We start from the raw sequence: 25,619 nt of genomic DNA, 5'->3' as shown, positions 1-25,619 counted from the left end.
GAGCGGCGGCCGGCCCGGAGCCCAGCGGGAGCATCCGCCTCGCTCCGGCCGCGGGGTCACGGCGGGCGGCGCCGGAAAGGACCCGGCTAATTTTAGTGGGGCCGGGAAGGGAATTGGCTCGGGGAGGGGTCCAGGGCCCCCAGAACCCGGCCAGACCCGCCACGCCGGGCTCTAGTTCGTGTACAACAGCACCATGTTTGTGGGGCAGGAGCCCACGGCTCGCACGGGTGAAACCCCCGCCAGATCCAGCCAGGGCTGCCCTGTCCTTGTCCTTGTCCCCATCCCCGCGTGTCCGGGGCTGTTCGGCTGTTGCCAGCCGTCGTACCAATGGCTCAAAGTGCATCGTGTCCCGCAGTGGCGGGGCGAGTCCAGCCCCGAGGGTGCCCGTGACACCGGGGATGGCTCTCGGTGCTGCAGGGTCAGTCCAAGGCGGCTCCGTCAGCTCTGGGGCAGCGAGCAGCTCCCCTGTCCGCCTGGTCCCTCCTGGCTCGGTGCGGGATGAGCCGTGGGGTGCACACACCGTGCCGGGGCAGCTGCCGGGCTCAGTAGTAGTGGACGCGGCCCAGGGTGCCGATGGTGCCGATGGTGCCGGAGCCCAGGATGTCGGGCTGCCCGTTGCGCCAGATCTCGCGGATGATGCGCTCCCGCTCCTCCAGCCGCTGCGCCCGCTCCAGCTCCTCGGCCGACGCGAACACGTTCACGGCCAGCGTCCCGTCCCCGGGCCCGTGGCTCTCCAGCGGGATCTCGGTCACCGGCAGCAGCGACTCAGACGCCGCGCGGTCGACGGTGTCCTCTTCGTCCTCGTCCTCGTCGTCGTCGTCGTCCTCGCTGATGTCGCCGGGGCGCGCCGGGGGCCGCGGGGAGGGCCGGCAGGACAAGCGCAGCACCAGCAGGCACAGCGTGAGCACCAGCCCGAAGCACACGCCCAGCACGAAGTAGAGCCCGAAGCTCTCGGGGTTGGCTGCGGGGGGAACGGAGCGGGTCAGGGACCTGCCCGAACCCTCCGGGGCCCGCGGTGCCGCCCAGCCCCGTCCCGCCTCACCTCGGATGTGCGCGTACGCGGCCATGCTGTTGCTGAGCAGCTCCATGTCCCTCCGGCGGCTCTCCATCCTGGGCCCGGCCGTTCTCAGCGGCTCCAGGGGCGGCACATGCTGGGCATCTGCGGGACACGGGCTGAGCACCGCTCTGCAGGGCTGGGATCTCCCCCTTAGTGCCCCGTCCCTTCCAAGGCCGTGCCTGGGTGTGCCCTTGATGAGCTCCAGCTGAGCAGGGCTTCGTGCCTGGGCTGGAACCCCCGGGATGCCGAGCCGGAGCCGTCCCGCTCCCGCCGCCCTCCGTCCTTCCTGAGGGAGCGGGACGGATGCGGCTCCTCCTGGCCACGGCATCAGGCGGGTCTGTGGCACCGGGCCAGGGCTGTGTCCCATGCCCGGCCATGGGATGGGTCACGGGGCACAGCAGGGCCCCAGCACCAGTGGCTGGTGGTGCTCACGGGCACACACGTGTGCTCCACACACTCCTGGGCCGTGTCCCTGTCCCTGTCCCCCACGCTGCTCCGGCCCAGCTCCAGCCTTGGCCCTTTGCCGTGGGACCCTGCAGGGCAGGGACAAGGCCAGGCACAGTGCAAAGGCCACCAGGACAGGACAGCAGGAAGGATGGGCAGCAGGGCAGTGGGAAGGATAAGGGGCAGGACAGCGGGCAGGGCAGAGAAGGGCAGGGCGGGAGAAAATTTGGCCCTGGCAGGGGACGAGCTGATTCCCAGAAACGGCTCCAGAGAGAGAGGAATGAGGAAAGAAATGCAGAAAATGTGACACATCAGCAAAACCATCCCGGACGGTCCAGAGCTGAGGGGCCGCGGCACATTCTGGGGCTGGGCAGCCCCTCTAGTGGGACACCCCAAAACAAGGCCAGCAGGGTCCCTAGGAGGGAAGGGTTCCCTTCCCGTGGAGCAGCTGCACGGGCAGCCCTGCTCGGCAAGGGGCTGCGGTGGGGCTGGAGGGGCACAGCCCCCCCATGGAACCCCTGCCGGTGGTGGGGCATTGATGGGGGCCGGGCTGGCTGTAGGGCCTCTGAGTCCCCAAGATCCGAGCCCCGAGCTGCTCAGTGCTGCGTCCCCGAGCATTACACCGTGTCCCCAAGCCGCCCGCTCCGCATCTTCCGCTGTGTCACCGAGCCCTGTGCCCTCAGCCCCGCGTTCCCCAAAGCCAGAGCACCTGAGCGGGGCCGGCACCGAGCCTGGAACCCGCCGGGCCGTGCTGAGGTGCCCCGGGTGCCCGGTGCGAGCCCCACGCGGTGCCCGGGGCTGGTACTCACCGGGGCGGGAAGGCGGCGGCGGCGGAGCCGCTGCACTTTGGCTGGAGCGAGGGAAGAGAGAGCAAGGTCTGTTTAGCATTAACGCTGCAGCAACAGGAAATAGTTCGGAGGCGGCTGGCGGTCAGCGCTCCCGCCGGAGCCAATGGCAGCCCCGGCCGGCGCTGAGCGGGGCGCGGGGCCGGGGCTCGTCCCGCTCCCCCGGGACGCCACGCTCGGCCCCGCGCTGGAACGGGGCCACGGGCGGCTCCAGGGCCCGTCCCGGCCTTGTCCAGCGCCCATCCGGGCTTGGCCGTGCCGGAGCGAGGGCGAACGCTCCGGCCTGGGGGGCTCAGCCCCAGAGTGGGTTTGAGGGAGCTGCCGGGGCCGGTGCCACCCCTATGGAGGTGGCGGCCACGCAGGGTGGTCCCCTCAGCCCCACCGGCCGAGTGTGGGACACGGCACACCTCGGGGACACGAGGCTCCGCATGCCAGCGCTGTCCTCAGGCTGGCCGGGACAGGCCCAGCGGGGCTCAGGGCACCGGGCCTTGGGGCAGGACAGGGCTGCAGGTCCCATGGGACACTCAGGGCCGCTGATCCGTGAGCCTGCCCCCCTCCCAGAGCTCATCAGTACCCCAAAATCCCCCATCCCATCCCACCCATCCCTCCCACCCTTCCCTGTGGGGGCACCGGGCTGTCGAATGAAGTTTTATTGCCGACATGCAGGAGTAGTTCCGATGTAGTACAAAAATAACGTCTTTATACAAATTTTTTTCCTTTTTTTTTTTTTCTTTTTCTTTTTTTTTTCTCCTTACAACAGGCTCTGTCCCGCCGTGGCCCTGTGGCCCCCATGCCCCCTGCACCACCCCTTCCAGTTTGCTTTAGCACAAGTGAATTGACCGGTGCTGCCACTGCAGGATCCTGGTGTGATACAGCCTCAGGGAGTCCCAGAATATTGCTTTTTGCTTTAACATTGGGGAAAAACAGTAAAAATAAACAGGGAATGAGGCAGGAGTGAACCAGAAGGAGAGAGCAGGGCCCTGCTGGGGTGCTCAGGGATCCCTGCCCTGCTGCTGGTGGCACAGGGGGTGATGGGCCCACGGGACAGACCCACACCATCTTCAAAATAAAATAAATAAGGCGAAAGAGTTGGGGCTACTGGCTCAGCTGGGGCGGTGCAGGGAGCTGGTCTGTGTTAGTGTTCACGAGGCCCTGCCTGGCCACAGGGCCCTGGCGAGGCGCAGGCAGAACGTAATGCCCAACACGGCCAGGGAGGTTCAGGTCCAGCCCCCTGTCCCCACAAAGCCACTGCTGGGGTGGCCCAGCTTGGACCCCGTCCCCTTCCCCAGCCCGGGGCAAGAAAAGGCAACAACACGCTACAAACATCTGCAACTCGCTCCCTGCCCACGCCCAGAGAGCAGCGCAGCCCCAAACTGCAGGGCAGCCCCCCAGCTCCAACCTCCCTGCTCACAGGGCTGGCCAAGGGTGATGCCAGGGCTGGGAGCAGCCAGGAGCAGGGAAGGAGGCAGCTGAAGAAGGTGCTGCCTTGAGCAGGAGCCCTGGGCAGGGCACTGGGAGCCCTGGGAGCTCTGTGTGAGAACAGTTCATCTGGCAAGACAGGCATCCAGTTCATAAATGAGGCTCAGAAACAATCGTTCCTGCTCTCAGCACAGGCCAAAGCTCTTCCAGTGGCACCAGGTGACAAACCAGGATGTCCTTCCCCTGCCTTGGCATGAGGGTAGAGGCAGCCCCAGGTTTGGGCTGGGATGGCAAGAAAAGCTGGGAACAAATACAGTAGAGACTTCAGCCAGCCCCTCCTATCTCTAGGCGAATTATTCTGGGAAGCTTTTCACATTATAACTCATATATTACATCTGTACCACAACTGAGGGGGGAAATGCTAAATCAGAATTAATGCAACTGTAACTGCACCTGGGATATGCTACTGAAAAATAAGATTAAATCATAGATCCTTAGAAACTAAAGGAATCAGTGAGAGGTGGGAGACGGGGCAGGGGCCCTGGCAGGCCAAGTCCTGCAAAACCCTTGAACTGGGGACAGGATCTGATCCCTGCCCCTGACTCCTCAACTCCTGCCTGAGGTGTGGCCGGGCTCTCCGGTCACAGCAGTGGCCACACAGGACTGGCCAGCATGGCCAGACCAGGTGGGAAATAAGGACAAAAAACAGATTTGATGCAGATGAAGGGAAGTGGGAGGTTTCAAGAAATTCTGCCTTTCGAGAAACCCTGATAAATCCAAATCCAAGCTTATTCAAACCACACGGAGCGGGCGCCACGGGCCGGCCACGGCTCTGTGCCAGCAGCTTCACCCTTGGAAGTCTCCTCCTCCTTTCCCACGGGCTTTGCTTGATCCAGAGAACAGCATGGTTAAAAAGACAAGAGAGGTAGATTACAGTCATGATCAAAAGCAGATTAGTCATCTAGGCTTCGATTTTAAAAAAACAGATTCCAGAAGATGCCAAGAGGTTGCTGCTTCCAAAACTAGCTTTTCCAAAAGTCTCCTCCGTCCGGGGCGGGGGTGGGTGCGTGTCCCTGGACAGAGCTTGGGATTGCTACATTATTCCCCGTTGTGGGACACCGGTATTGCTGTAGGCTGGAGCGGGCGAGGTGAGGGCAGACTGCAGGGTGGTGCTCGTGCTCTTGGGGCATGGGAAGCTACTTCCGGAGGTACCTCTGGGCCAGGATGGCCGCGTCCAAAGGGTTCATGGGCTGCGCGTCGTGGCCCAGGCGCCGCACGGGCGGGATGTTCCCGAACTGCCGCTTCTGCAGGAAGCTCTTGGCCTCATGCAAGGTGTTCTTCTCCTCAGCCAAGAGCAGCTGCTGCCTCATGTAGTTCTCGAACTCGTACTGGGAGCACTCCTCCGTCACCTTCACCTGCAGAGAGCGATCTGTCAGAGCCACACCTGGCAGCCCCACGGCTCCTCTGATGGGCCTGAGCTACCGTGGCAGCTAACACAGAAAAGGGACCTGCTGCTGGGGACGCAGGCAGGACTCCTTGTGAGCTAGCAGTGCCACCAGGACACAGCAGCTCTGTCCTTACATGGCTCATCCCAGCCCTGGCAGCACTGAGGCTGCAGCTGCCTGACCCCTGTCCCTGTAGCACTGTCACAGACCCTGCATGGCTGTCCCTGGGCAGCCAGGCTGTGGCCAACACTTTGAGCATGAAACAAACCGCAGGAAAACAGGATGTTTGCTCCCATGGCAGAGCTCACTGGGAGCCAGAGCCAACACTGCTGCCTCCTCCCAGCATTCTCAGCTGTGGGAGAGGGAGTGAGCGCTGCTGGCAGCGGGGTGAGCTGCTCTCAATCAGCTCCGGGGCCGAGCTCACTTCCTGGCAGCTCAGCCAGCTGGATGTGCCTCCTGCTCCCAGCAGCATCAGCCTTTCCTTCCGCTGCACAACGTGAGGGACTCGGCTGTGTCCTCCCCACCCTCCCCTTCCCAGCTGGGGACACAATGGGTGCCATCACAGACAGCACAGAAAAGCAGTTCTGTGGGAAGCATGGAAACCTACCTCCTGGGGGTTTTCAGGATTTGCCACTTGGTCATCTATGTCCGGCACCACTTGCAAAGGGCCACTCAGCGAGGACATGGACTGCCTGGAGGAGAGCACAGCATTGGGATCCAGAGCATGGCACTGGCTCAGCCACCCTCACCCACCCCAGGGTGATCTCACTGGGAAGGCCATGGCTGCCATAAGCATTTGCACAGCCTCCCCAGCTGTATCCATCAGCACACTGTGGTGGACACGTGGGATTTAAAGGCTTACTGCAGTTCCCAGACTCTCCTGTGGTGAGGTGAGCCAGCCACAGCTGGAACAACACAGCCTGTGGCCAGAGACAGCGTGTCCTGACTCCCCTTGCACATACCAGGACGCTATGATGGAGCTGAGGGAATCCAGCACTTCAGAAGCCGTCAGCCGCTGCTGCGGGTCCAGGACCAGCAGTTTCCGGATCAAGCACACAGTGTTCTCTGAGACCCGGCCATCCCTGGGACAGACAACATGGGGTGAGCCTGGCCTGGGCACAGTGTGGCAGCATGGACAGGCTGGGGACACAGACCAGTGTTGCAGACTTTTATGGACAATCTTTTCCTTAGGATTTTTCCTTCTGAGAAGCTGGGAGGCCTCAGGAACAAAATGTAAACAATGATTATCTGCTGCTGTGGAATGCAACAGGTAGATCTTTGAATGGCCCATGTTGGATGTTTGTAATGAATGGCCATCACAGCCCAGCTGGCTTGGACACAGAGCCCAAGCCACAAACCTTTGTTATGATTCCTTTCTATTCTATTCTTAGCCAGCCTTCTGTTGAAACCTTTTCTTCTATTCTTTTAGTATAGTTTTAATGTAATATATATCATAAAATAATAAATCAAGCCTTCTGAAACATGGAGTCTGATCCTTTGTCGCTTTCCTCATCCAAGAACCCCTGTGAACACTGTCACAGGCCAGGAGTGACAGGAGCCAGGAGCTACAGGAGCAACCACTGCTCTGCTCCTTCCCACAAGCTGTCCCATCCCTGCTCCTGTTTCCTGCACACTGCCTGTTGTCAGTACTGCTGGGACCCTTGGGGTGCTGAGGGGAGCCCCTGCAGCTGCAGCTGGCCCCGTAAAGCCCAGCCAGCCCCCCGTGGGCAGGCAGGAAGGGCGGGCTGTACTCACTCGGGGATGGTGTACTCGGCAGCCTTGATTTTGCGGAAGAGCTCCTGAGGTATGCTGTCGTAGAAGGGGAACTGGCCGTAGAGCATGGTGAACAGCACCACCCCCAGCGCCCACATGTCACTGGGCTTCCCACGGTACGGCCGGCCTGCAGGGAGAGGCACACACAGCCTGAGAATCCTGGGAAGCACAGCCTTGGCAACCCCCTCACCTCCCACTGCACAGGTGCTGAGTAACCCTCACATGGGACCCTTTTTCTAAGAATTAACCAAAACACTTAAAGCTTCCCATAACATGACACCAAAACTCTTTCTAAGGCACATCCTCTGCAAATGAACAACACACTTGTGTCCATCTCCACACAAGTGTCCTCCTGTTCCCCACGGAGCAGGAATATCCCTGCTGGGAACCGAAGGCAGCACTGCTGTGTTGGAGTTCCCAGGTCAGTGTCCCTCACACAGAACCACCCAGCTTGCAAGGTGGAGGGAATTCAAGGACCAGGGAGCACAGGGAAGGAGAACGCAGGAAAGAAGACCAAGAAGGATAAAGCTGAGCTCATGGAGAAGGGACTCTGACTGTGGGATGAATCCAGCAACAGCCACTGAAGCCAGATGTAAAGGCACAGAGTGTGCAGGAAGGTGCTTTCCTGCACAAAGACATTTAGACAAACCCTAACCCAAGGCTGCTGCAGCCCCAGGATTCACCCGATGGAAATGCTGCTTCTAAATCCCTTTGGTCACAATAACCAGCACACAGCAGCATGGACAGGGTCACAAAATCAAACCCCAGTGCTACAGCAGAGCACAGGACTCAGGGAGAGACTTCCTCTGACTCACACAGTGAGTCACTGCTGCAGCATTTGGTATTTGTACTAATTATTCTTTGCTTTATAAGCTCAGAAAAAGGCACCTCTCCCTCTTCCTCCAACTTTTCCTGCTGTGACATTTCAGCAGCCATCCCTCAGCAGAGACAGCTTCTTCTGGAGACCCACAACAATGATTAATCCCTCAGGCGCTCCAGCTTCCCCCTGCCCAGGAGCAATACAGAGGGAGGGATGTGCCAAGCCTGAAGGTGGAATGTCCTCAAGTAACTTCCCCCTTGATACTTGGAGGGGAGCTGCAGACTGAGCAGCTTTGGGAGAGTTTTGGAGAGCACAGGAAGGGCCCCATGGGAAGGGCTGTTGGCACACACCAGAGCTGGGGTGCAGCACAATGGCAGTGAGAGCCAGGCTGGGCAGAGCAGGTGAGTCCTGAGCTAAGGCTGAGCCTTGAAGGGTCTCAAGCAGCCTCAGCTGTCAGAGATCAGCCAAGACAGCCTGTTCAGTGCCCTGTGGCCAGTTACACCACAAGAGTGCCCTGAGAAGAAACGTGAGAAGGTAGCTGGAGGCCTCACTAGATCAGCACCCTGGAGCAGAAGGAGCAGCTCCTCATAGCCTCCTTCAGCCACTTGAGCCACAACTGCTCCAAGCTCCTGCACAGCAGTTGGCTTCTATCATCCATCTGGTCACAAGGGCCTCAGGATATCCTGCAGAACAGGAAAGGCTTGCAAAAGTCCCAGGATCCACCTCCTTGCCTGCCTTTGCTCCCTTCCTTGCTGGGAGGGAAGGGCCTCAAACCTGCCTGGCAGATCAGGATGGAGGAGCTCGGCTGCATTTACTGCTGCTGCCTGCAAACCTGACAAAAAACCTCCTGAGGGGAGTCCACTGGGGCTGGATCCTCCAGGACTGGCTCCCTCTGAGGGCATTTCTGCAATACAGTTGCTTGGGATACCAGGAAAAAGTAACTCATGTGTTAATGCCTCTGTCTGGATCTACAAGAGGAAGAGGCTTTGTGTGCACAGTCCCACCCGTACATGCAGCCTTCAACACTGATCTGCCTCACCTGCATGAGAGGAAAAAACCCCAAAATGATGCCTGGGTCACTACACTGACAATCAGGACCACTCCTGCCTGCTCAAAGGCTGGTACAGGAGCACAGAATCATCAGGTTGGAAGAGACCTTCGAACCCAGCCAACACCTCAACTAGACCATGGCACTGAGTGCCACATCCAGACTTTGTTAAACACACCCAGGGATGGAGACTCCACCACCTCCCTGGGCAGAACATTCCAGAACTTTATCACCTTTCTGTAAAAACTTTTTCCTAATATCCAAACTGGTCATAAAAGGAGACCAGGTTGTTCAAACACAACCTAAACCCCTGCTGGCTGGGGCTGACACCCTGGCCATCCTGTAAGTGCTGTGTGATGAAATCAATACAAACTGTTCCACTATCTTATCAGGTACTGATATAGTTACCAGGATGCTCCTTCCCACCCTTTCTGTGAATGGGTGTCACACTGGCTTGCTTCCAGTCATCTGGAACTCCCCCAGTGAGCCAGGACTGCTGGTAAATGATGGAGAGAGGCTTTGCAAGCTCATTTGCCAGCTCCTTCATCACCCTGGGGTGGATCCCATCTGGTCCCAAAGATTTATGAACAGAGCAGAGCAGAGAGCTCATGGAGAGAAACTGGACAGAAAGCATAGCTGTTCCTGATGGTCCCATGCACTGGGAACAGTTAAAGACAGGAGGACACCAGGGAAAGCTGCTCTGTGCTGGAGCCAGACTCTGCTCAGAGCCTCTGCTGGAGACAAGGCACAGGCCAGGCTGCTGGAGGGGGGGATCCAGCCCAGACTGCTTTGGCCTGCTGTCATCATTCCTTTAATTTTAAGTAACTCCTCTCAGTTGGTCCAGAAGCTGCCCAGAGGGTCACTGGAAGTGAGCAGCAGCTGGAGGAACTGGTGCTCTTAGTGCACAGCTGGAATGCACTGACATCCTGGTGGGATCTGCACTGGCTGCTCCTTGGGCCCAGGGTTTTACCTGCAGCTTAAGGAAAGCCTCAGGAACTGAATTCTGACTCTGGAAATAGAACACGTTGTCTGCAGTCAGACTCATTTGGGAACAGCCAGATTTGAAGCAGCTTTGAAGTTCAGACAAGCCTTAAGAAAAAAGTCAGGCTCAATCCTCCCCTCCAACTTTCCCAGCTGGAAAACCAGACCAAGTCTCCTAACTGGACCTTAATTAAGAGGCTCTCATGAAGGTGCATATGGGAACAAAACAGGTGGGTTTATTTATTGTCAGGAGTCACAAATGAGTGAAATGAGCATTGAAGGGAATTCCTACCACTGAGCACATCTGGGCTGATGTAGGCAGGGCTGCCACGCTGGTCCTTCAGCAGGTCATCCTCGCTCACCAGGTGCTTCCCCAGGCAGAAGTTGGTGATGGTGATCCGGTGAGTCCTGGGGAGAAGCACAGGGAAGGGGGTCAGGGAACACAGGACATGCAGCACAGACAGCAAGCTGACTCCAGAACAGGGATTGTGTCTGTGGGGCTTTCTAGGGGGCTTGAAGTGCTGGCAGAAGACACACAGAGGTGTGAAATGAACTCTGTCCCAAAGGGGAGGGATTCCAGGGATTCCATGCCTGCCAGCAAGGCACCCACAGGGGCAGTGCAAGGCTCTGTGACAATGTCTGGGTGGCCTGTGTCAGCGTGGCTGTAAGCACAGGCTGTACCTGGCTCATCTTGCAGCCTTGGCTGATCTCCTAGGAACATCCCAGCCTGCAGCACCAGAGCTGCAGGATCTGCCCCAGGTGCTGCCTGAGCACTGGAGGGTGCGAGTGTGAACAAAGCTGAGGTTTATTTCAGCTGCTGATTGTGCCCTGCACTTCCCAGCTGCCATCTTCTCCACACTGCATCTTCTGGGAGCTAAGGGAAAACACCCTGTGGGAGCTGCCCCGTGCTGGCCCCTGAGCACTGGGTGTTCACAGTCACCAGAGGAGCTGCAGAAGTTGTGATCAGCCTCAGCACAACCACACCTGTGTCACTCCAGAGTCCCACACAGGAGCCTGGTGGCAGCTCCATCTGATCCACAGCACTGCTCTCCACACACAGGTGTGCACCACACAAAGCCTGAGCAACACCCAAAAACCTCACACAGAAAAGGGAGAGCTGCAGGTACACAGAATTTCTTTATTGGTTCACCCCTACTTCTCTATGGTACTGCCAGCTCCCATTAACAATTTTTTCCAGTGCAAGTGAGCTAATTACAAAACAATTGTTCCATTAATCTTCCCTGTCATTCAGGTAATTTGGATTTTAGCTTACAATGTAAAGGTGTGAATACAAAAACACTGTCTGGAAGATTTCTTGAAAAGTATTTCACAACTAGAACCTGAGAGAACGGATTAAGTCAGTCACAATAACAAAGAAACATTTCCAGCCAGTCTCACAGACAAATGAAGTAGAACCAAGTGTGGGTTGGCCATGGAGAGCTGGTTATTAAAACAGACAGACTTGTGTTTAAGAAGTGTTAGCTTCAACTGTCAGGAGACTTCCCTGGCTGAATAACAAGCTGCAGGATTTGTTAAGGATTTAAAAGACTAAGTGTTCTGTAGGACACTAAAATGTTCAGGGTCGCTTGATTCTATTTAGTGCCTGAAATTTGATCTAATCTGTAATCACTCAACTCCTCCTGCACTGGCTTATGAGGAAACCTGAGAGGCTTTAATGTCTGTGGGGAAGGAAATCTGAGGGAAGTCCCCCAGGTGGGACTGCCTGCAGGACCTTGCAGTGCCACGTTGTTACCTTCCCTGCCTGCCCTGAGAAGGGCCCTGGCTCTTTGTGAGCAGGGCTGGAGCAGAACAAAGGGTTCAGCTCAGCCCCACGGGCTGCTCCTCTCCATGGAGATGGCTCTGACGCCTCTCCCACCCTTCCCTGTGACTCACTGCTGCACAGGCTGCAGCTCTCCCTCACCAAAGCTGAGAAAAAAGCAAAAGCAGAGATGTAACACAAAGAGGGAATCTGGCAAGTGTGTTCAAAGCTTCAAACACCTCCCCCTGCTAGTGGGGCCCTGGGTGTAGCTCCACTGGTGGGGTGCTCCCCTGCACTCAGTGCCCAGAAAAGAAGGGAAGTTCTGCATGGATCCTTTAAAGCACCAACCTTTGTGTGCCTCTTCCAGCAAGGAGGAGAATCAAAGCAGCAAGCACAAGAGATTTATCTTAAAGCAGCTCTACAGAAACAACTTGAAACAACTTAGAGGTGGCCCTGAGAAGCAGCAGCAGCTCTGTGTGTGTGTGTGGGGAACCAAGAAGTTCAAGTTCTGTAGATAAAACCTGTTTCCTCCCAGTGTTAGGGAGGAGAAAGCAGCAAGCTGTGAGCCCAGCAAACCTGCAAGCTTTGTGGACTCAAAGCCTGCAGAACTCCAGCCTTCCTGCTTTTTATTCACTCCACAGAAACCCAGACAGTGTAAAAAGGATGAATTCCACTCATTCTTCAAGTAAGTGCAAAATATTTAGTCAGTAATGTAATCCTGGAGGAGAGAGCAGAGGATCTGGGCTGAACTAGGCTGCCAGTAAAGAACACAGAGCCCAAGGCACTGAGCAGCTCCCCAGAGCCCCCAAGCAGGGCCAGGCCACCCCCTCCTGCCCTGAGGTCCTGCTGAGCTCCTGCCCCTCTCTGGGCTGCTCCCTCTGGGTCTGCACCAGCATGCAGCACCTGCCAGGCTCCAGAGGCTCCTGTCAAACCAGCAAGAGAACAAGGGAGCCATTTCATACACAAATCCACACTGGACAGAAGTGCTTTTGTTTAGATAAGTCAATATTTCACTGCTAGCAAAAACACAGCAGGGCAGCAGTCAGATCTAACACTGCTGTGATTGTAGAACAGCCAGCAGGGCTGGGAATGCCTTTAGCATGATGGAGGGTGAATGATGGGAACAGAACCAACCACCATGTTTTTTTGTTGTTTTTAATATATATAAAATCAATACTTCTCTTGCAGGTTACTAAATTACTATAAAATTGAGTTTTCAGTAGTTAGAATCCAAAAAGAAGTCCTGACAAGGGGCCACTAAGCTGGGTGGGAAAAGTGAAATACCTAGGTGGGGCTAAATTCAGTTTTGGAGACTAATTTATATAACTTTGAGCTGGATTTGTGGTTTTGCACACCCTGCTTCCCTTTTCCTCACCCTCCTGCACCAGAGCACTCAACAAGTGCTGCCTTTGGCAGTGTTTGCATTAGAAATCTGCTTCAAGGAAGAAACAAGACTACTGCCAGGCCAGCAGCTCTCCAGCACACTTACCTTTTGTTTAGCACCATGTTTCCTAGTTTCAAGTCTCTGTGCACAATATTTTTCTGTAAAAAATACAGGAGTGTTACATGAGCAAAAGCCTATTTGTTGTAGCAGTATAAATGTCATACTTGCACAAGAGCACTAAAAAGAAATCATGGCATCTGCACACTCTGAAATAACCCAGGTCAAGGTTTCAGGTCAGGTTTCACCCTGAGTACTTTGTGCCCTTCACTTTTGATTGTGATCAGGACAGAACAAGCAAATTTGCTACTCTGAACACAGACAGACTGGGTGTATCCAAGAGACCTGGAACTGAAGTGTCCAGGCTTGGTTAGAGCAATGTGAGGAGCATTTCTTTACAGACCCATGCTGCACTGCCCTGTGCCACAGGGGAACGAGTCAAACATCAGCAGAATCCATTTTTATTACAATAGTTTCTAGTTCATTGATCTCAAAACTTGCAGCTTGAGGTTCTGATCTCAAATCAATTCTTACACTGTGATTTATTTTGCTTTGCAAGGAGACAGTTTCTGTTTCCTGTGTTTGATCAGGCTCTGCTCTCCTCTTTGAGCTTACCACACTGTGGCTCACCTGAGCTGCCCTCAGCCCAGCTGGTCCCTCTCCACAGCCCACAAACACCACATTATCATCCAGAAACGTGAGGAGCAGGGAGGGAAGGGAATGCAAACATGAAGAGCAGGGTTAGAAGGGAATGTACTTTATGGCTTGGGGCATGAGGTCTTATGCAGAACACTGCTACCATCCCTGCCTTGTAACCTGGCCACTGCCTGCCCCAGGAAGTTTTGAAGCATTTGCTGTTCTAACATGGAAAATTTTGCCTCCCAGCACTGGAAAGGAGCTCTCTTTCCAAGCCCTCACCTTGTGTAATGCTTCTACCACTCGTACCACGTCATAAAATATCACCACGGTCTCCCGCTCGCTGAGTCTCTTCTCTTTAATGACATAATGCTGCAGATTGATCAGATCTGCTGTTTTGTCACTGAAATCATGAGCACAGAGACAGTCCAACACCAGGCAAATGCGCTTCTTCATCTTCCTCACCATCCTGTTGGCTTCCAGATCTTCTATGATTTCACAAGCTCGGTCCTGGGGAGGCAAACACAGCAGCAACCCCTCAGGGCAGCTCCAGGGCACATGCACAGAGCCTGGCAGAGTAAATAACTCAATAACTGGGGGTGATCTCAAAATGAGCAAATGCAATCATAGTGCTTGGTCTTTGTCCTGAAGCAGGATTTTAAAAAGATACAGGAGCTCTACTTAATGAATCACAGAATCTCAGGCTGGTTTGGGTTGGAGGGAACCTGAAGTTTCATCTCATTCCATGCCCATGCCCAGGGACACCTTCCACTATTCCAGACTGCTCCAAGCTCTGTCCAACACTTCCAGGGATGGGGAATCCACAGCCAGGGCCTCCCCACTCTCCCTGGGAAGAACTTTCCCTAGGAGGAGGAGTGCAGAAGGCAGTGTGCTCTGTGTGCACATCATGCTCTTTATGCACACAGACACCTTGAGCTGAACCCAGGACACCTCTGCAGTGGAACAGAGGGATCCAACACACCTTTCATAAGAACAGAAATCTCAAGGCACAATTAGCATTTCTTCCATGACAATAAACAAGACACAGCTGAGCTGGACATTTGGCTTATTTAAGATTTAGTACAGATGGTCTCAAGTGAAAAGTGTGTTGGCAAAATGTAACCAGCAAGTCAGGCAATACCAACACCCAAAGCAGTAATTGCTATCAGCCCCTCACATCAGTGAACAGCCCTAAAGGCACCAACACAATCCACTCACACAAAACTGATCAGCACAGTGACTGGTTTAACTTGCTGAAACAGTTTCTTGGTTATTTGTCCCCTCTGACAAGTTATAAACAGTACAGAGACCAAAACCCCAAATTTAATTCTAAAAGGTGCTAATTGATTTGCCAATGAAATAGGCAAACTGTCGTTCTGTCTGTAAATGATCTCACATTTCCCAAAATCCTACTGTGCTCTCCAGATCTCCTGTTTGAAGCAGCTCTGAGGTGGTTAACCTCAGAGTGCTGCAATACAAGAGCAGGGTCAGCACGAACTGTACATTAAACAAAAGCAGCTCAATCCATCAGCAATCCCTGGCACTGCCCCAGCCTGGATGGTGACCAAGTGTACCTGGAAGAGCCCGTGATGATGGACCACTCCTTCCTGGTTGTGGAGCAGGGAAAGAAGAGAATACTCCGTGTGCAGCAGCATCTTGCCCTGTCGCTCCTCCTGGGTTTCTATTCCTTTATCACCTCTTTCTTCTAAGGTGAGAATCTTCAGGAAAAGGGAAAATTTCTTTACAGTTCCCAGAGGCACACAAATGCCCCCAGCCCTCTCTCATTTTTGGCATTCCCATGTGTTTACAGCTGGTGGAAGTGCTCTGATGGTTGTGTCCTTGCCACAGGCCTGGCTGCACTCAGCACCATCTGTGCAGAATGCACAGCAACAGCTTCATTAAAGGTAGAACCATGGAAAGGTGGCTGTTTGCAAATATCCCAGGTGGTTTTACCCTTCTGGAGCTGCCCCATTCAGGTACAGATCCAAGGGCTCTGGGAGAGCAGCAGAGGCCTCATGTCAGGGCTGATCTGGACATGGATTTGGCCCTGCCAAGGGGGAGCTGCAGCAGCCATGCCCCACTGCACTGCTTCAGCCACACCCCTCACTCACTGCCCAAGTGCTTCTGCACAGGAGCTGGAGAGCCCTGAAGGTCTGGGAGCCTGCAGTTTGCTTACCTTCAGCTGATAAAAGTCATCTGTCCCGTCCTTTCTTGCCAAACACTGAACAATACTTGGCACAGGGGAGTTACCTAAACGTGGACCTACAGCACAAAGCAGAAACAGACTTGTTTTCCCTCCAGCAGCAGTGACTAACCCGGGTTACATCAGCTGTCACTAGTTATGTTTGCTTGCACCAAGTTCCCTTTTTTGCAGGAGGCTTGAGTGCATTTTCACAAATCTAAAGCCAAAAGAAGAAGGTCTTGAACTCTGAAACCTTTTGGGATAGTGTTTCATTTGTTCTCTGGAGCAACATTTATCAAAGCCCACACATGGCCCAGCTGTTTGCAGAAATCCTAATTTCTGCATGCCTGAACCACACAGCTCTTACATTCACAGCAACACCCATGGCAACTGTTACTGCCACACCTGGGAACACAGCTGCCACCTCTGCAGGGATGGCTCAGGGGTGTCCAAATTAGCCCAGATTTCAAGTAAACACACAGTCTCCACTCCTCACTTTAAACCAGTCAGCTCAAACTGATTTTCCATTGTGAAGTCTATAAATACAGTTCTGAACTAACAACTATTCTAGCAACTGTCCAGAGCTGGCAGAGTGGCCTTGCCTTGGTACATATTTTGAGTACCAATTGTTAAGTTGTCCCCATGCTGATGTGACAACACATTCCAAGTCAGCAGGGTCGAACACAATCAAAAACCCCCCCAATGAATTAGGTATTTTATGAAATTGAAGAACAGAGTTTAAGAAAACAAACCCAAAAATAAAAACCCCAAAGGCGGTAAAACTAAGATCCATTTCTCTCCCAAGCCTTGCTGCCTTGCTATCCCACATCTCCTGAGCTTGGCCAGCTGCAGGAGCTCCCAGGCCGCTGCTCTGCACATCCTGTGCTCTCAGGTAAGACACTGAGTTTCACACCTGCTTCCCCTCACTCCAGAGTGCCTTTTGTTTTCAGTTTTGCCCCCAGAGCCCCTCCCTGCTTACCCAGGATGAAAGGACCTGCTCTCTTGGCGTTATTCCCGGAGATCCCCGCACACAGAGCCTTTGCCTTAGCGGATGTTTCCCCAGCTCCTCTGTCCGATGCTCGCCGCTTCATCCTTGGCTCTTGAGAGACAACCGAGATCACATCTCTGAGTTATTTTCTCTTGTTATCCCTGATTTCTGCTGGAAGGCTCTCACCTACAGATGCACTGGTGGCTGTGCCTACTTGTGTGTCTACACACAGCCCTGGCTCCCTGCTGACAGACCAGGGGTGGGCTGCAGGCTCAGAGCAGCTCTCAAGGCATAAATCAGCCTCGTTATTCAGGGCAACATTTCCTACAACAGTTGTTTGAGAGACATAGTGGGAACAAGTCAAGATAATTAAAGCTTGTTTTACAGCAAAAACAAGTTTGCAAATTAACATATTCTAAAAGCTCTGAAAGAAAATGCCCAAGTTAGCCCTGTGTATGGGTGTCTGCTGCTGCTGCAGCCTTTTGGGGGTTTCTCCACAGAGCATCCACATGAGGCATCACAGCCACCCACTGAGTCCCTCAGAGGCTCGAGTCTGTTCCTCAAACAGCCAAGAATGCACAAAGCTGACCACAAAAATCAGTGTCTTTCACCTTTCCCAACAAGGGCATAGAAAACAAGCACAATAGTTATTGTGACATTCAGTTCAGCTCACAATGTTTTTTCAAAAATGTATTTTTAGCCTTGAAAAAAGTCCCCTCTCTCTGTACCTCATTAGACTCTGACCTTATTACATCTCCATCTACCTACATCTAGTGCAGCTGGAATTTGGACTCCAGCACATAAAACCCTGTCACCTCAGCCTCCATGTGCAGGAATCAATGCTGTGTTTAGAACTAACACATTATTAAATGCTCCAATGGACATTCCAGTGGAAGGCAACACTGGTGACAACATGTGTGTTTTCCTGCACAACCACTATGGGCAAAACCCCATTTTATTAGATGTGAATCTCATGGTTTGCATCTGGAAATTTATTCAAGGTCCACACATCACCATTATTCAGCACCAACAACTAAAAACTCAACTACCTCCTCCTTATTCAGGTAGTGCAGAAAGTCTGATTTCCAACGTCCATTTTCTGCTGCTCAGAAATCTAAAGAGAATTTGCACAGCCAAGATCTAAAGGGCCAAATAAATTCAAGGCTTATGGCTAAAACTAAAGAAAAGTCTTGTTTCAGTTTAGCTGGAAAAGCATCTCTCAGGTGAGCTGCTGGGTGTGGTGTGAGCTCTCCACATCCATCAGCTCCAGCCAATGGAAGCTCTGCTCCCAGTACAGCTCCTCTTCATCTCCAGATTTTAGAAAATGGCTTCAAAGACTTTTGCAAACATTTACACATTCAATGTCTGTGCTCTCACTTTTTAAAGGTACTTTGGGGAGTAGGTGAGAAGAGGAACCAAGCACAGCTCCATTTCCTTACTCAAACCCAATCCCAAGAGTTTTTCCCTAAGAGGTTACTACAACAGGCAGGGGGAAATATTTTCTGGGCTGTACATATTTGTTTTAGAAGATGCCAGGTGTTTCACCACGTAAGGGATTGATAAATCACCTCCCTGTGAGTGAAGTTCACCCTGTGGCAGTCCCACCCTCTCTGTGGACACAGGCTGATCTCACTGCACTGACTCATCCAGCAGCACCTGCCCAGGGCCAGCAACAGCCAGGAGATAAAGGGAGGAGCCTTGCAGCAGACTTTGCATCCCTGACTCCAGCACCTTCACACCTCCACAGAGCAGTGTCACCATCCCACTGAGCTGAACAGGACACAGTTCTGACCCCCACGTGCTCCTTGCTCTGTTTATTCTGCATTCCTGCCCCAACATCCTGATGAACTCCTCCTCTCCTTGCACATCACTGTCTCAGCTGGAAATGTGAGTAACACTTCCACTGGAGAAACCCCCTGCACAGGAGCTCTGAGATAATCCATTGTGCCATTTGGCTTGCTGCTGCAAATGGTGTTACTGTAACAAAACAACCTCAGGACTCACGTAATTCAGCATCAACTGTATCCTTACTCTTCTTCCAAACTAGGTTTTCCAACGTCTCAGGAGGCAGGAGCTGTCACCTTGGAGAAGGCTGGATGGGCAGAAGGTCGAGGACTCTGTAATGTGAAATGAGATACACTTGATGCTGTGGTTTTGGATTACTCTGGTTATGGTAACACAGGATGCACTGAACCTTTATTTGGGCTGTTTATTTGGGCTTGGAAAAAAGGATTGAAGCTCTTGGTGGGAGAATAAAAGGCTCTGGAAGTTCAGTCCCTGCACTGCTGGACACACTCCCATGTCACCCATCTCCAAAGTGATGCAGGGCAGGCCTCTGGAGCAGGGACAAACACAGGCTCCACTTGAACCCCTGCCATGCAGCACCTGCCTGGGCTAACAGCATCTCAAACACACCTGACTGAGCACCAAGAGACTCCCTGCCACCACCAGCGGCTTTCTATTACACTAGGAGTTAACAGAGTTCAGGTCAGATCAGTATCTGATATCACTGTCCCTGGGATGGAGTGTTTCAAACATGGGTTTGTCCTGGTTCCTTGCAGCAATGTAAGAGCCTCTCTCTCAAGACTGATCCTGCTGATGTTAAAATTATTTTTTCTGTTCAGTCTTAAGAACTGGAATGTCCCACCTGTTTGTGGACAGATGCATCCCTTCCCCCCAGATCCAAGCTGAATCAAACCACTCTCCTCCCTTGTCCTGCCATTGGAACAAAAATGGTCCCTCACACAGACAAAGTTACAAGTCCAGCACAGAAATTTATACTCAATTTTGATGTGACACACAGGATATATCAAAGAGCTCACTGGAGAAGCCAGTTCAAAGCCTTTCATTGTGCTAGCTAAGGCTTTAATGGAATTATGAATCAATTAATTTGGGGACCTAAATGTAATGCCTTTTAATTATGTAGCTTAAGGGAATTGTTTAATTCCTGAATTACTGCATGTCCCAGTGCCTGGTGTAACAACAATGGAAAACATGAGATGAGGAAAGCCCTTTCCATCCCAGAATGAGGAACAAGCAGCTCCTGCAGTCCAGCAGCCACAGCTCAGAGCTGGAATGGAAAAGGCACCTTTGGGGCATGAGCAGAATTACTCAGCAGCACAGGAACCACTCTTGGCTCCAGAGCAGCTGGTGCAGCCCCCACTGCACTTTTGGGGGGCTTGTCTTGCCCCAAGGGCACAGCATGAGCTCAGTGGGGGTTACACTTCTTGTGTGAGGACTGGGAACCCCAAAGTGCTTGACCCCACTGCTGTGATGAGATGATTGTGGTGAATAAGGCAGGGGATGGGCTGGGAACCACAGCAGGTGACAGAGCCCAAGAGCTCCTGCTGGAAGTTCAGGACTGCTGAGAAGTTCCTTCAAAGAGCTCACACCATTCCAGGAACACACAGATGGAGAAATTCCATCACCCACTGCAGCAGAATTCTTGCCCAGTGTTCCTTCCTGAAGCCACAAGCTGGAGCATTTGGGATGAAGCTGCAGAGCTGCTCCACAGCTTTTTGTCCCTCTCTGTGCAGCCTTCATGTTTGCAAAAATAAAGCTAAAAAATAAGGTCACATGAGCAGCATCAGGCTGCACCTTTTCCCACCCAAACACCACAGTGGGCAGTATTTACCAGTGATGGTTAATCCAAGGTCACATTTAAGCCTGGCTCATGGGAAGCTGTGTTCAACATGACCTGAAAAGCTCCACGAACAAAACATGAAACGGGAAAAAGCTGGAGCACGGCCCAGCTTCCCACATGGAACAGCAGCAGGTTGGTGTCACTGCAAGGAGCAGCGATCCCAGGGTTGCCTCACTCCTTCCCGGGCAAACCCGGCCAGGACAGCTCAGAGCCGAGTCATCAGCACGCCCAGGGCCAGAGCTCGGCTCTCATTGGAAAAGCTTCCCCGAGAACAGGCGGAGCTTGGATCGGGCAGGCCTGCGGAGGAGTCACTGGCTGGGGGATTAAAGGGAATGTTTGCGGGGCAGATCCCAAGGAAAGCAGGCTGTTGCATTAAGTGTATGAAATCTGGTCAGAAACACACCCCTTGTGTCCCAGCTGGTCCTCAGAGATCAGGAGCACATCCAGAGACCTGGAAGACCAAGAAGACATCATCCCACCCTGGGAGCAGGGAGAGGAGAGTCACCCACCAAGGGTATCCAAGGGTTTTTAGCTTTTCTTTCTCCTCAAAAGGTGAAATTTCTGCCCCCCCCCCTTAATCCTCTTCCTCCCACACTACACACAGCACGGTCTAGGGGAAAATTGAGAAAGAGTTATGTGTGGTGGCATGTACTTCATTAAGCTGATGTGCATTTTAATATTTAAATGACTCTTAGGCAAAAGTTACTTTCTGGACACCGTGTCCTTCAAAGTTTCAGTCACAGGACTTTTGTTTTGTTCTTCAGTGCCAAACCAGGCCCATCCTGTCTGTCCCTCCTCCTGCAGCCAGCTCAGCCTTCCCGACATCAGCCAGGAACAATTTCATCCCTAAAGATAACGTGGAATGCACAGGGGAAGCCTCAGCCCTTCCCTGGCTCCTTGCTCATCATCTCACATGGGAGGAGGAGTGGGGGCATCAGGGTGGGCTCCACTCCTCTCCCTCTGCACAGCACAGGGGTGATTCCCTATGCAGGAATGTTAACTGGTAGTTACTGAAGGCTCTGGGGGTTGAACAGTTTTCCAGGAGAAGCAATAATATATATATATATATATTTTTTTTTTTTTATATGTATATATAAAAAGCCCATGGGATGAGTCAGTGCAGCCTGTGTTCCGCTGCCCTTCCGGGAAGGGAAGCCTGCTCCCGAAACAGAGCCCTGACTCACAGGGTTCTTGGAACCCAGAGCAGACTCATTCAACTTCTTCCCTCAGCGAGAAGTTCGCTCAAAACCAGGCACAGAGTTTCTCTGCCCACAGGAGCAGGAGGAATCCTGGGGCTCTGGTGCAGCACGAGGGGCTGGGACAGTGACACAATCCCCTGTGTCCCAAGGATTATCCTGGGACAAGGACAAGCTGGGAGACAGGAACATCTCTGAGCTTCCCCACTGGATATCCTCCTGCTCAGCCCAACCAGTGCATCAGCAGAACCCCAGGAACATGAACAAGGCACAGCCAGCACCTGGGAGTCCCCACAGGAGCCCAGCACACCTTACCTCCACCCACATGCAGCTGTGGTCAGTCTCCAGCTCCTCAGGGACAAAAAAGGCTTCCACAGGCCAAGTCACACAGCAGGGAAAGCAAATTCCATCCTGGCTGCCCCCCCTGGCAGCCAGGGAAACTCTGAAGCACAGGGCTCCAGTGCGTAACTACGGCGCAAGCAACAAGCCAGGCTTTCTTCAAACCCTTCTGATGCATCAACACATGAGATAGCCAAGGACTCATCTCTGGGAGTTCCCTCTTTGGTTACATAAACACCAACCTCAGCTTAACCCTTTCGTGCTGCAGCACAGGCCACATCCAGCAGGAAAACCCCCAGTGCAGCCCAGCACGCTGACAGCAGGAGCTGGCAATGCAGCTGCAGCACCTGAGGCTGCACTGCTGCCCCAGCACAAACCCCTGACCCGCTCTGTGCCCGCAGCCAGGCTGTGCTCACCTCCCAAACCCCACCAGGGGCGAGGGGTGGGGTGTATGACAAGGTTTTATTCCTCACTGATTGCTTCTGATGCTATCAATATGCCACAAGCCCCTGCAGCAGGACAGGAGCTCTGTGTGCAGAGTGTGACCCACACACGTGCTGACACTTCCCAGCGAGGTGTGGCTGCAGTTTCTTTCAGCAGTGACTCACCTGGCCCTACCTGGTGAGACAAATGTGTTGAAGTCACCTGCACACACTGCCAGGCCCACACTGCTGGGGTTTGCAGTGTGACAACACACTGACAGGAACTGCACACTTGCAAAAAAAAAATATTAACCAAAACAGCCTGTTTCACACAGAAAATGGCCAGACAGAGCCTGCTCTGCCCAGCTGGAGCTCCCAGGCAGGGAGGAGACACACTGCACCTGCCTGGAGCCCCTGCACAGGCAACACCCCCCAAGTTCACTGGGCAGCTCAGGCACAATCCTCAGGGCTCTCTCTATTCATAGTCACAGAATAGTTTGGGTAGGGAGGGACCTTAAAGACCCTTCCACCCTCCTGCCATGGGCAAAGAGACTTTTCACTACCCCAGGTTGTTCCAAGCCCTGTCCGACTCGGCCTGGAACATTTCCAGGGATGGGGCAGCCACAGCTTTTCTGGGTAACCTGTGCCAGGGCCTCCCCAGCCTCAGAGGGAACAAATTTTCCCTAATATTCCATCTAACCCTGCCCTCTCTCAGTGTGAACCAATGTCCCCTTGTCCTGTCACTTGAGGCTCTTGTGAATAGTCTCTGTCCCTAATTCTTGTAGCCCATTCAGGCACTGGAAGGGGCAGTTATGTCACCCTGCAGGCTCTCTTCTCCAGCTGAACAACCCCAATTCTCTCACAGCAGAAGTGCTCCAGCCCTCTGATCAGCTTGGTGCCTCCCCTGGATTCATTCCAACAGGTCCATGTCCTTTCTGTGCTGAATCACAGCCCAGCTCAGTGCCTGTGAGCTTCCCTTGCCTGTCCCAGGCTCTGAAACATCCTGAGGGTCACAGCCCAGCTGAACTTTGCTTTTAAGGAGCACAATTATGGGATCAAACCCTCAGCATGGATAGCACAGAGAAACAATCAATGGATGCAGCACAAGCCCTCCAGCAACGGGGAAATATGTCCTGAATCCTGAGTGCTGCCAGCCCAGGGCTCCGTGCCAGCAGGTGAGTGCTCCTCTGCTGTCCCTTGGGCCACACCTCACCTGGGTGCCAGGTCCAACCTCACCTGGGTGCCAGGTGCCTCCCCTGCTGCCTCAGAGGAGCCAGCTGTCCCACAGCACACGGCACAGGGGTGGTGGCTCAGCCCCACCACATCAGGCAATGGCCTCTGCTCCGACTTCTCCAGCTCCCTCTGGACATGGGATTGCAGCCCCACACCCCCAGCACATCTGTTCATACTAGTAGATGTTAAGCCCATACATTAAGGCTCTAAACTAGCAAAGAACTGAATCCCCAGCTCTGGTGCAGCACATTTCAGCACAGCCAGGGCAGGAGGGAGCACAACCCCAAACCCCTTGTGCAGGGGGTGGAGATGATGTCCCACGAGGTCCCCCCAGCAGTGAGACCTTTCACACCCTCAGAGGGCTCCCAAAGCCACGACCAGAGAGGGACAGCACCCAGCTCTGGGGGTGGGAGGTCCCCCAGGCCCTCGGGTGAGCTGCAGGGAGTGCAGGGCAGGGTCCGTCCCTGCTCCGACACCTGCTGGTGTTACTCACCCTCACCTACTCACTGCTGAGGCACACGAGGCTCCTCCGGGCACAGAGGTCCCCAAAGTCTAAATTCAATCGCTCCTGCCCAGACTGAAGGCAAAACCAGTCCCAATCACGGGCTGTGCCTCTTTCAGCCCCCCGAGCTGCTGCGGGGCTCAAACCGAGCGCCCAGCCTGGAGAGCACCGGCACACCGAGCTGAACCGGGCGGCCAGGGCAGCTGGGGGCTCCCCCGGCCCGGCGGACGATCGGTGGGACCGGGATGGGGACGGGTCCGGAACCATGTCCCCCACGCTCACCCTGGTCCCCGCTTCCCCGAATTCACCGACAGCCCCAGCTCCCTCGTCTCTCACCCATATCCATGGCCCCGGTACCGGTTCCCCCGATCTCTCTCATCCTCCTCACTCAGTCACGGCCCGGTTCCGGTTCCCCGCTCTCTCCCGCCCCTCACTCACACCGGCCCGGTTCTCCGCTCTCTCCCGCCCCTCACTCACCCACAGCCCCGGCCCCGTTCCCGGCTCTCTCCCGCCCCTCACTCACACCGGCTCGGTTCTCCGCTCTCTCCCGCCCCTCACTCACCCACAGCCCCGGCCCCGTTCCCGGCTCTCTCCCGCCCCTCACTCACACCGGCTCGGTTCTCCGCTCTCTCCCGCCCCTCACTCACCCATGGCCCCGGGCCCGGCCCGGCCCGGCCTCGCTCCGCTCCGGCGGCCGCCTGGCACCGGAAATGACGCGCCGCCACCGCCCCCCGCCGCCAGCCCGCCCCCTGCCGGCCGCTGCCGGAACGGGGAAACGGCGGCGCTGATTGGGCGACGGCGACAGCGCGGGCGGTGATTGGAGGAGAGCCCGGGAGCCGGACGGTGTTTTGCGGCGGGCTCTGATTGGTTGAGGCGTGCAGCGGAGAGGGAAGCAAGCAGCGAACGCTGATTGGTTGTGGTGCGATGAACCCGGCGCTGATTGGCTCAGACCGGGGCCAGGAGCCCGCAGGGTTGGTGAGCACGCGGGAGATTCGAACGCGCCGTGATTGGCCAGGGGGCGGGGCCTGCGGAGATGGCCCCGCCCATGGAGCCAGCGGGCCACGCCCACAGAGCCCCGCCCGGCGGCACCGGGACCCCCGGACTGGGACCCCTGGGTTGGGTCCCTCCGACTGAGACACCCTGGGTTTAGACCCCCGGATTGAGACCCCCGGACTGGGACCCCTGGGTTGAGTCCCCCCGACTGGGACACCCCGGACTGGGACGACAGAACCCCCGTGCTCCGAGCCCCAGACTGAGACTGGCGGGATTGGAACCCTCCGGGTTGGGCACCCTGGTCTGCCCTGCCCTGCTGCCCAGCCCGGCCCGTGCAAACGAGCACCCCCAGGGCACAGCCCCCAGCTCTGTGTCCTGCGGGATCCCAACCCCTGGTGGGAGGCAGAGTTTGGTAACGGAGGAAGCAGAGGAGCTGGCAGTGCCAGCATGCTG

General features: G+C 54.6%; 2 protein-coding genes across 5 annotated transcripts; both read right to left on the bottom strand.

Moving 5' to 3' along the window:
• Window positions 1-537: 537 nt before the first annotated feature.
• On the bottom strand, window positions 538-2,389 carry EVA1B (eva-1 homolog B). Of its 2 annotated transcripts, XM_058819819.1 has the most exons (3): window positions 2,311-2,389; window positions 1,043-1,159; window positions 538-961 (listed from the first exon to the last, which is right to left on the bottom strand). In XM_058819819.1, exons 1-3 carry the CDS (start codon window positions 2,387-2,389, stop codon window positions 543-545), a joined length of 615 nt encoding a protein of 204 aa, XP_058675802.1. In that variant the 3' UTR covers window positions 538-542. The 2 variants fall into 2 exon arrangements, with proteins under 2 accessions (XP_058675802.1, XP_058675801.1); XM_058819818.1 differs by lacking the exon at window positions 2,311-2,389 and having other exon boundaries at window positions 1,043-2,082.
• A 730-nt stretch (window positions 2,390-3,119) lies between these two features.
• Window positions 3,120-24,876, bottom strand: STK40 (serine/threonine kinase 40). 3 transcript variants are annotated; one of them, XM_058819686.1, is made up of 12 exons: window positions 24,821-24,876; window positions 18,843-18,955; window positions 16,830-16,949; window positions 15,845-15,930; window positions 15,243-15,386; window positions 13,951-14,178; window positions 13,081-13,133; window positions 10,125-10,240; window positions 6,966-7,110; window positions 6,173-6,292; window positions 5,818-5,902; window positions 3,120-5,180 (listed from the first exon to the last, which is right to left on the bottom strand). In XM_058819686.1, exons 3-12 carry the CDS (start codon window positions 16,939-16,941, stop codon window positions 4,962-4,964), a joined length of 1,308 nt encoding a protein of 435 aa, XP_058675669.1. In that variant the 5' UTR covers window positions 16,942-16,949; window positions 18,843-18,955; window positions 24,821-24,876; the 3' UTR covers window positions 3,120-4,961. The 3 variants fall into 3 exon arrangements, with proteins under 3 accessions (XP_058675669.1, XP_058675668.1, XP_058675670.1); XM_058819685.1 differs by lacking the exon at window positions 24,821-24,876 and adding an exon at window positions 21,993-22,165; XM_058819687.1 differs by lacking the exon at window positions 24,821-24,876 and adding an exon at window positions 21,993-22,155 and having other exon boundaries at window positions 18,870-18,955.
• Between the last annotated feature and the right edge of the window lie 743 nt (window positions 24,877-25,619).

This window comes from Ammospiza caudacuta, chromosome 25, assembly GCF_027887145.1.
Source record: "Ammospiza caudacuta isolate bAmmCau1 chromosome 25, bAmmCau1.pri, whole genome shotgun sequence".
Classification (NCBI taxonomy): Eukaryota; Metazoa; Chordata; class Aves; order Passeriformes; family Passerellidae; genus Ammospiza; species Ammospiza caudacuta.
The sequence above is the reverse complement of the archived record's forward strand: the minus strand, read 5'-3'. Positions and strand labels throughout refer to the sequence as shown.

Excerpts from the sequence above, each read along its gene's own strand:
- EVA1B (XM_058819818.1), bottom strand. The coding sequence starts at position 1,424 with ATGGGACACAGCCCTGGCCCGGTGCCACAGACCCGCCTGATGCCGTGG. Across the intron at positions 962-1,042 it reads CGCGTACGCGCACATCCGAG|CCAACCCCGAGAGCTTCGGG; the intron begins GTGAGGCGGGAC and ends TTCCCCCCGCAG.
- STK40 (XM_058819686.1), bottom strand. The coding sequence starts at position 16,941 with ATGAAGCGGCGAGCATCGGACAGAGGAGCTGGGGAAACATCCGCTAAG. Across the intron at positions 13,134-13,950 it reads TGGTAGAAGCATTACACAAG|AAAAATATTGTGCACAGAGA; the intron begins GTGAGGGCTTGG and ends TATTTTTTACAG. Across the intron at positions 10,241-13,080 it reads AACATGGTGCTAAACAAAAG|GACTCACCGGATCACCATCA; the intron begins GTAAGTGTGCTG and ends GCTTCTCCCCAG.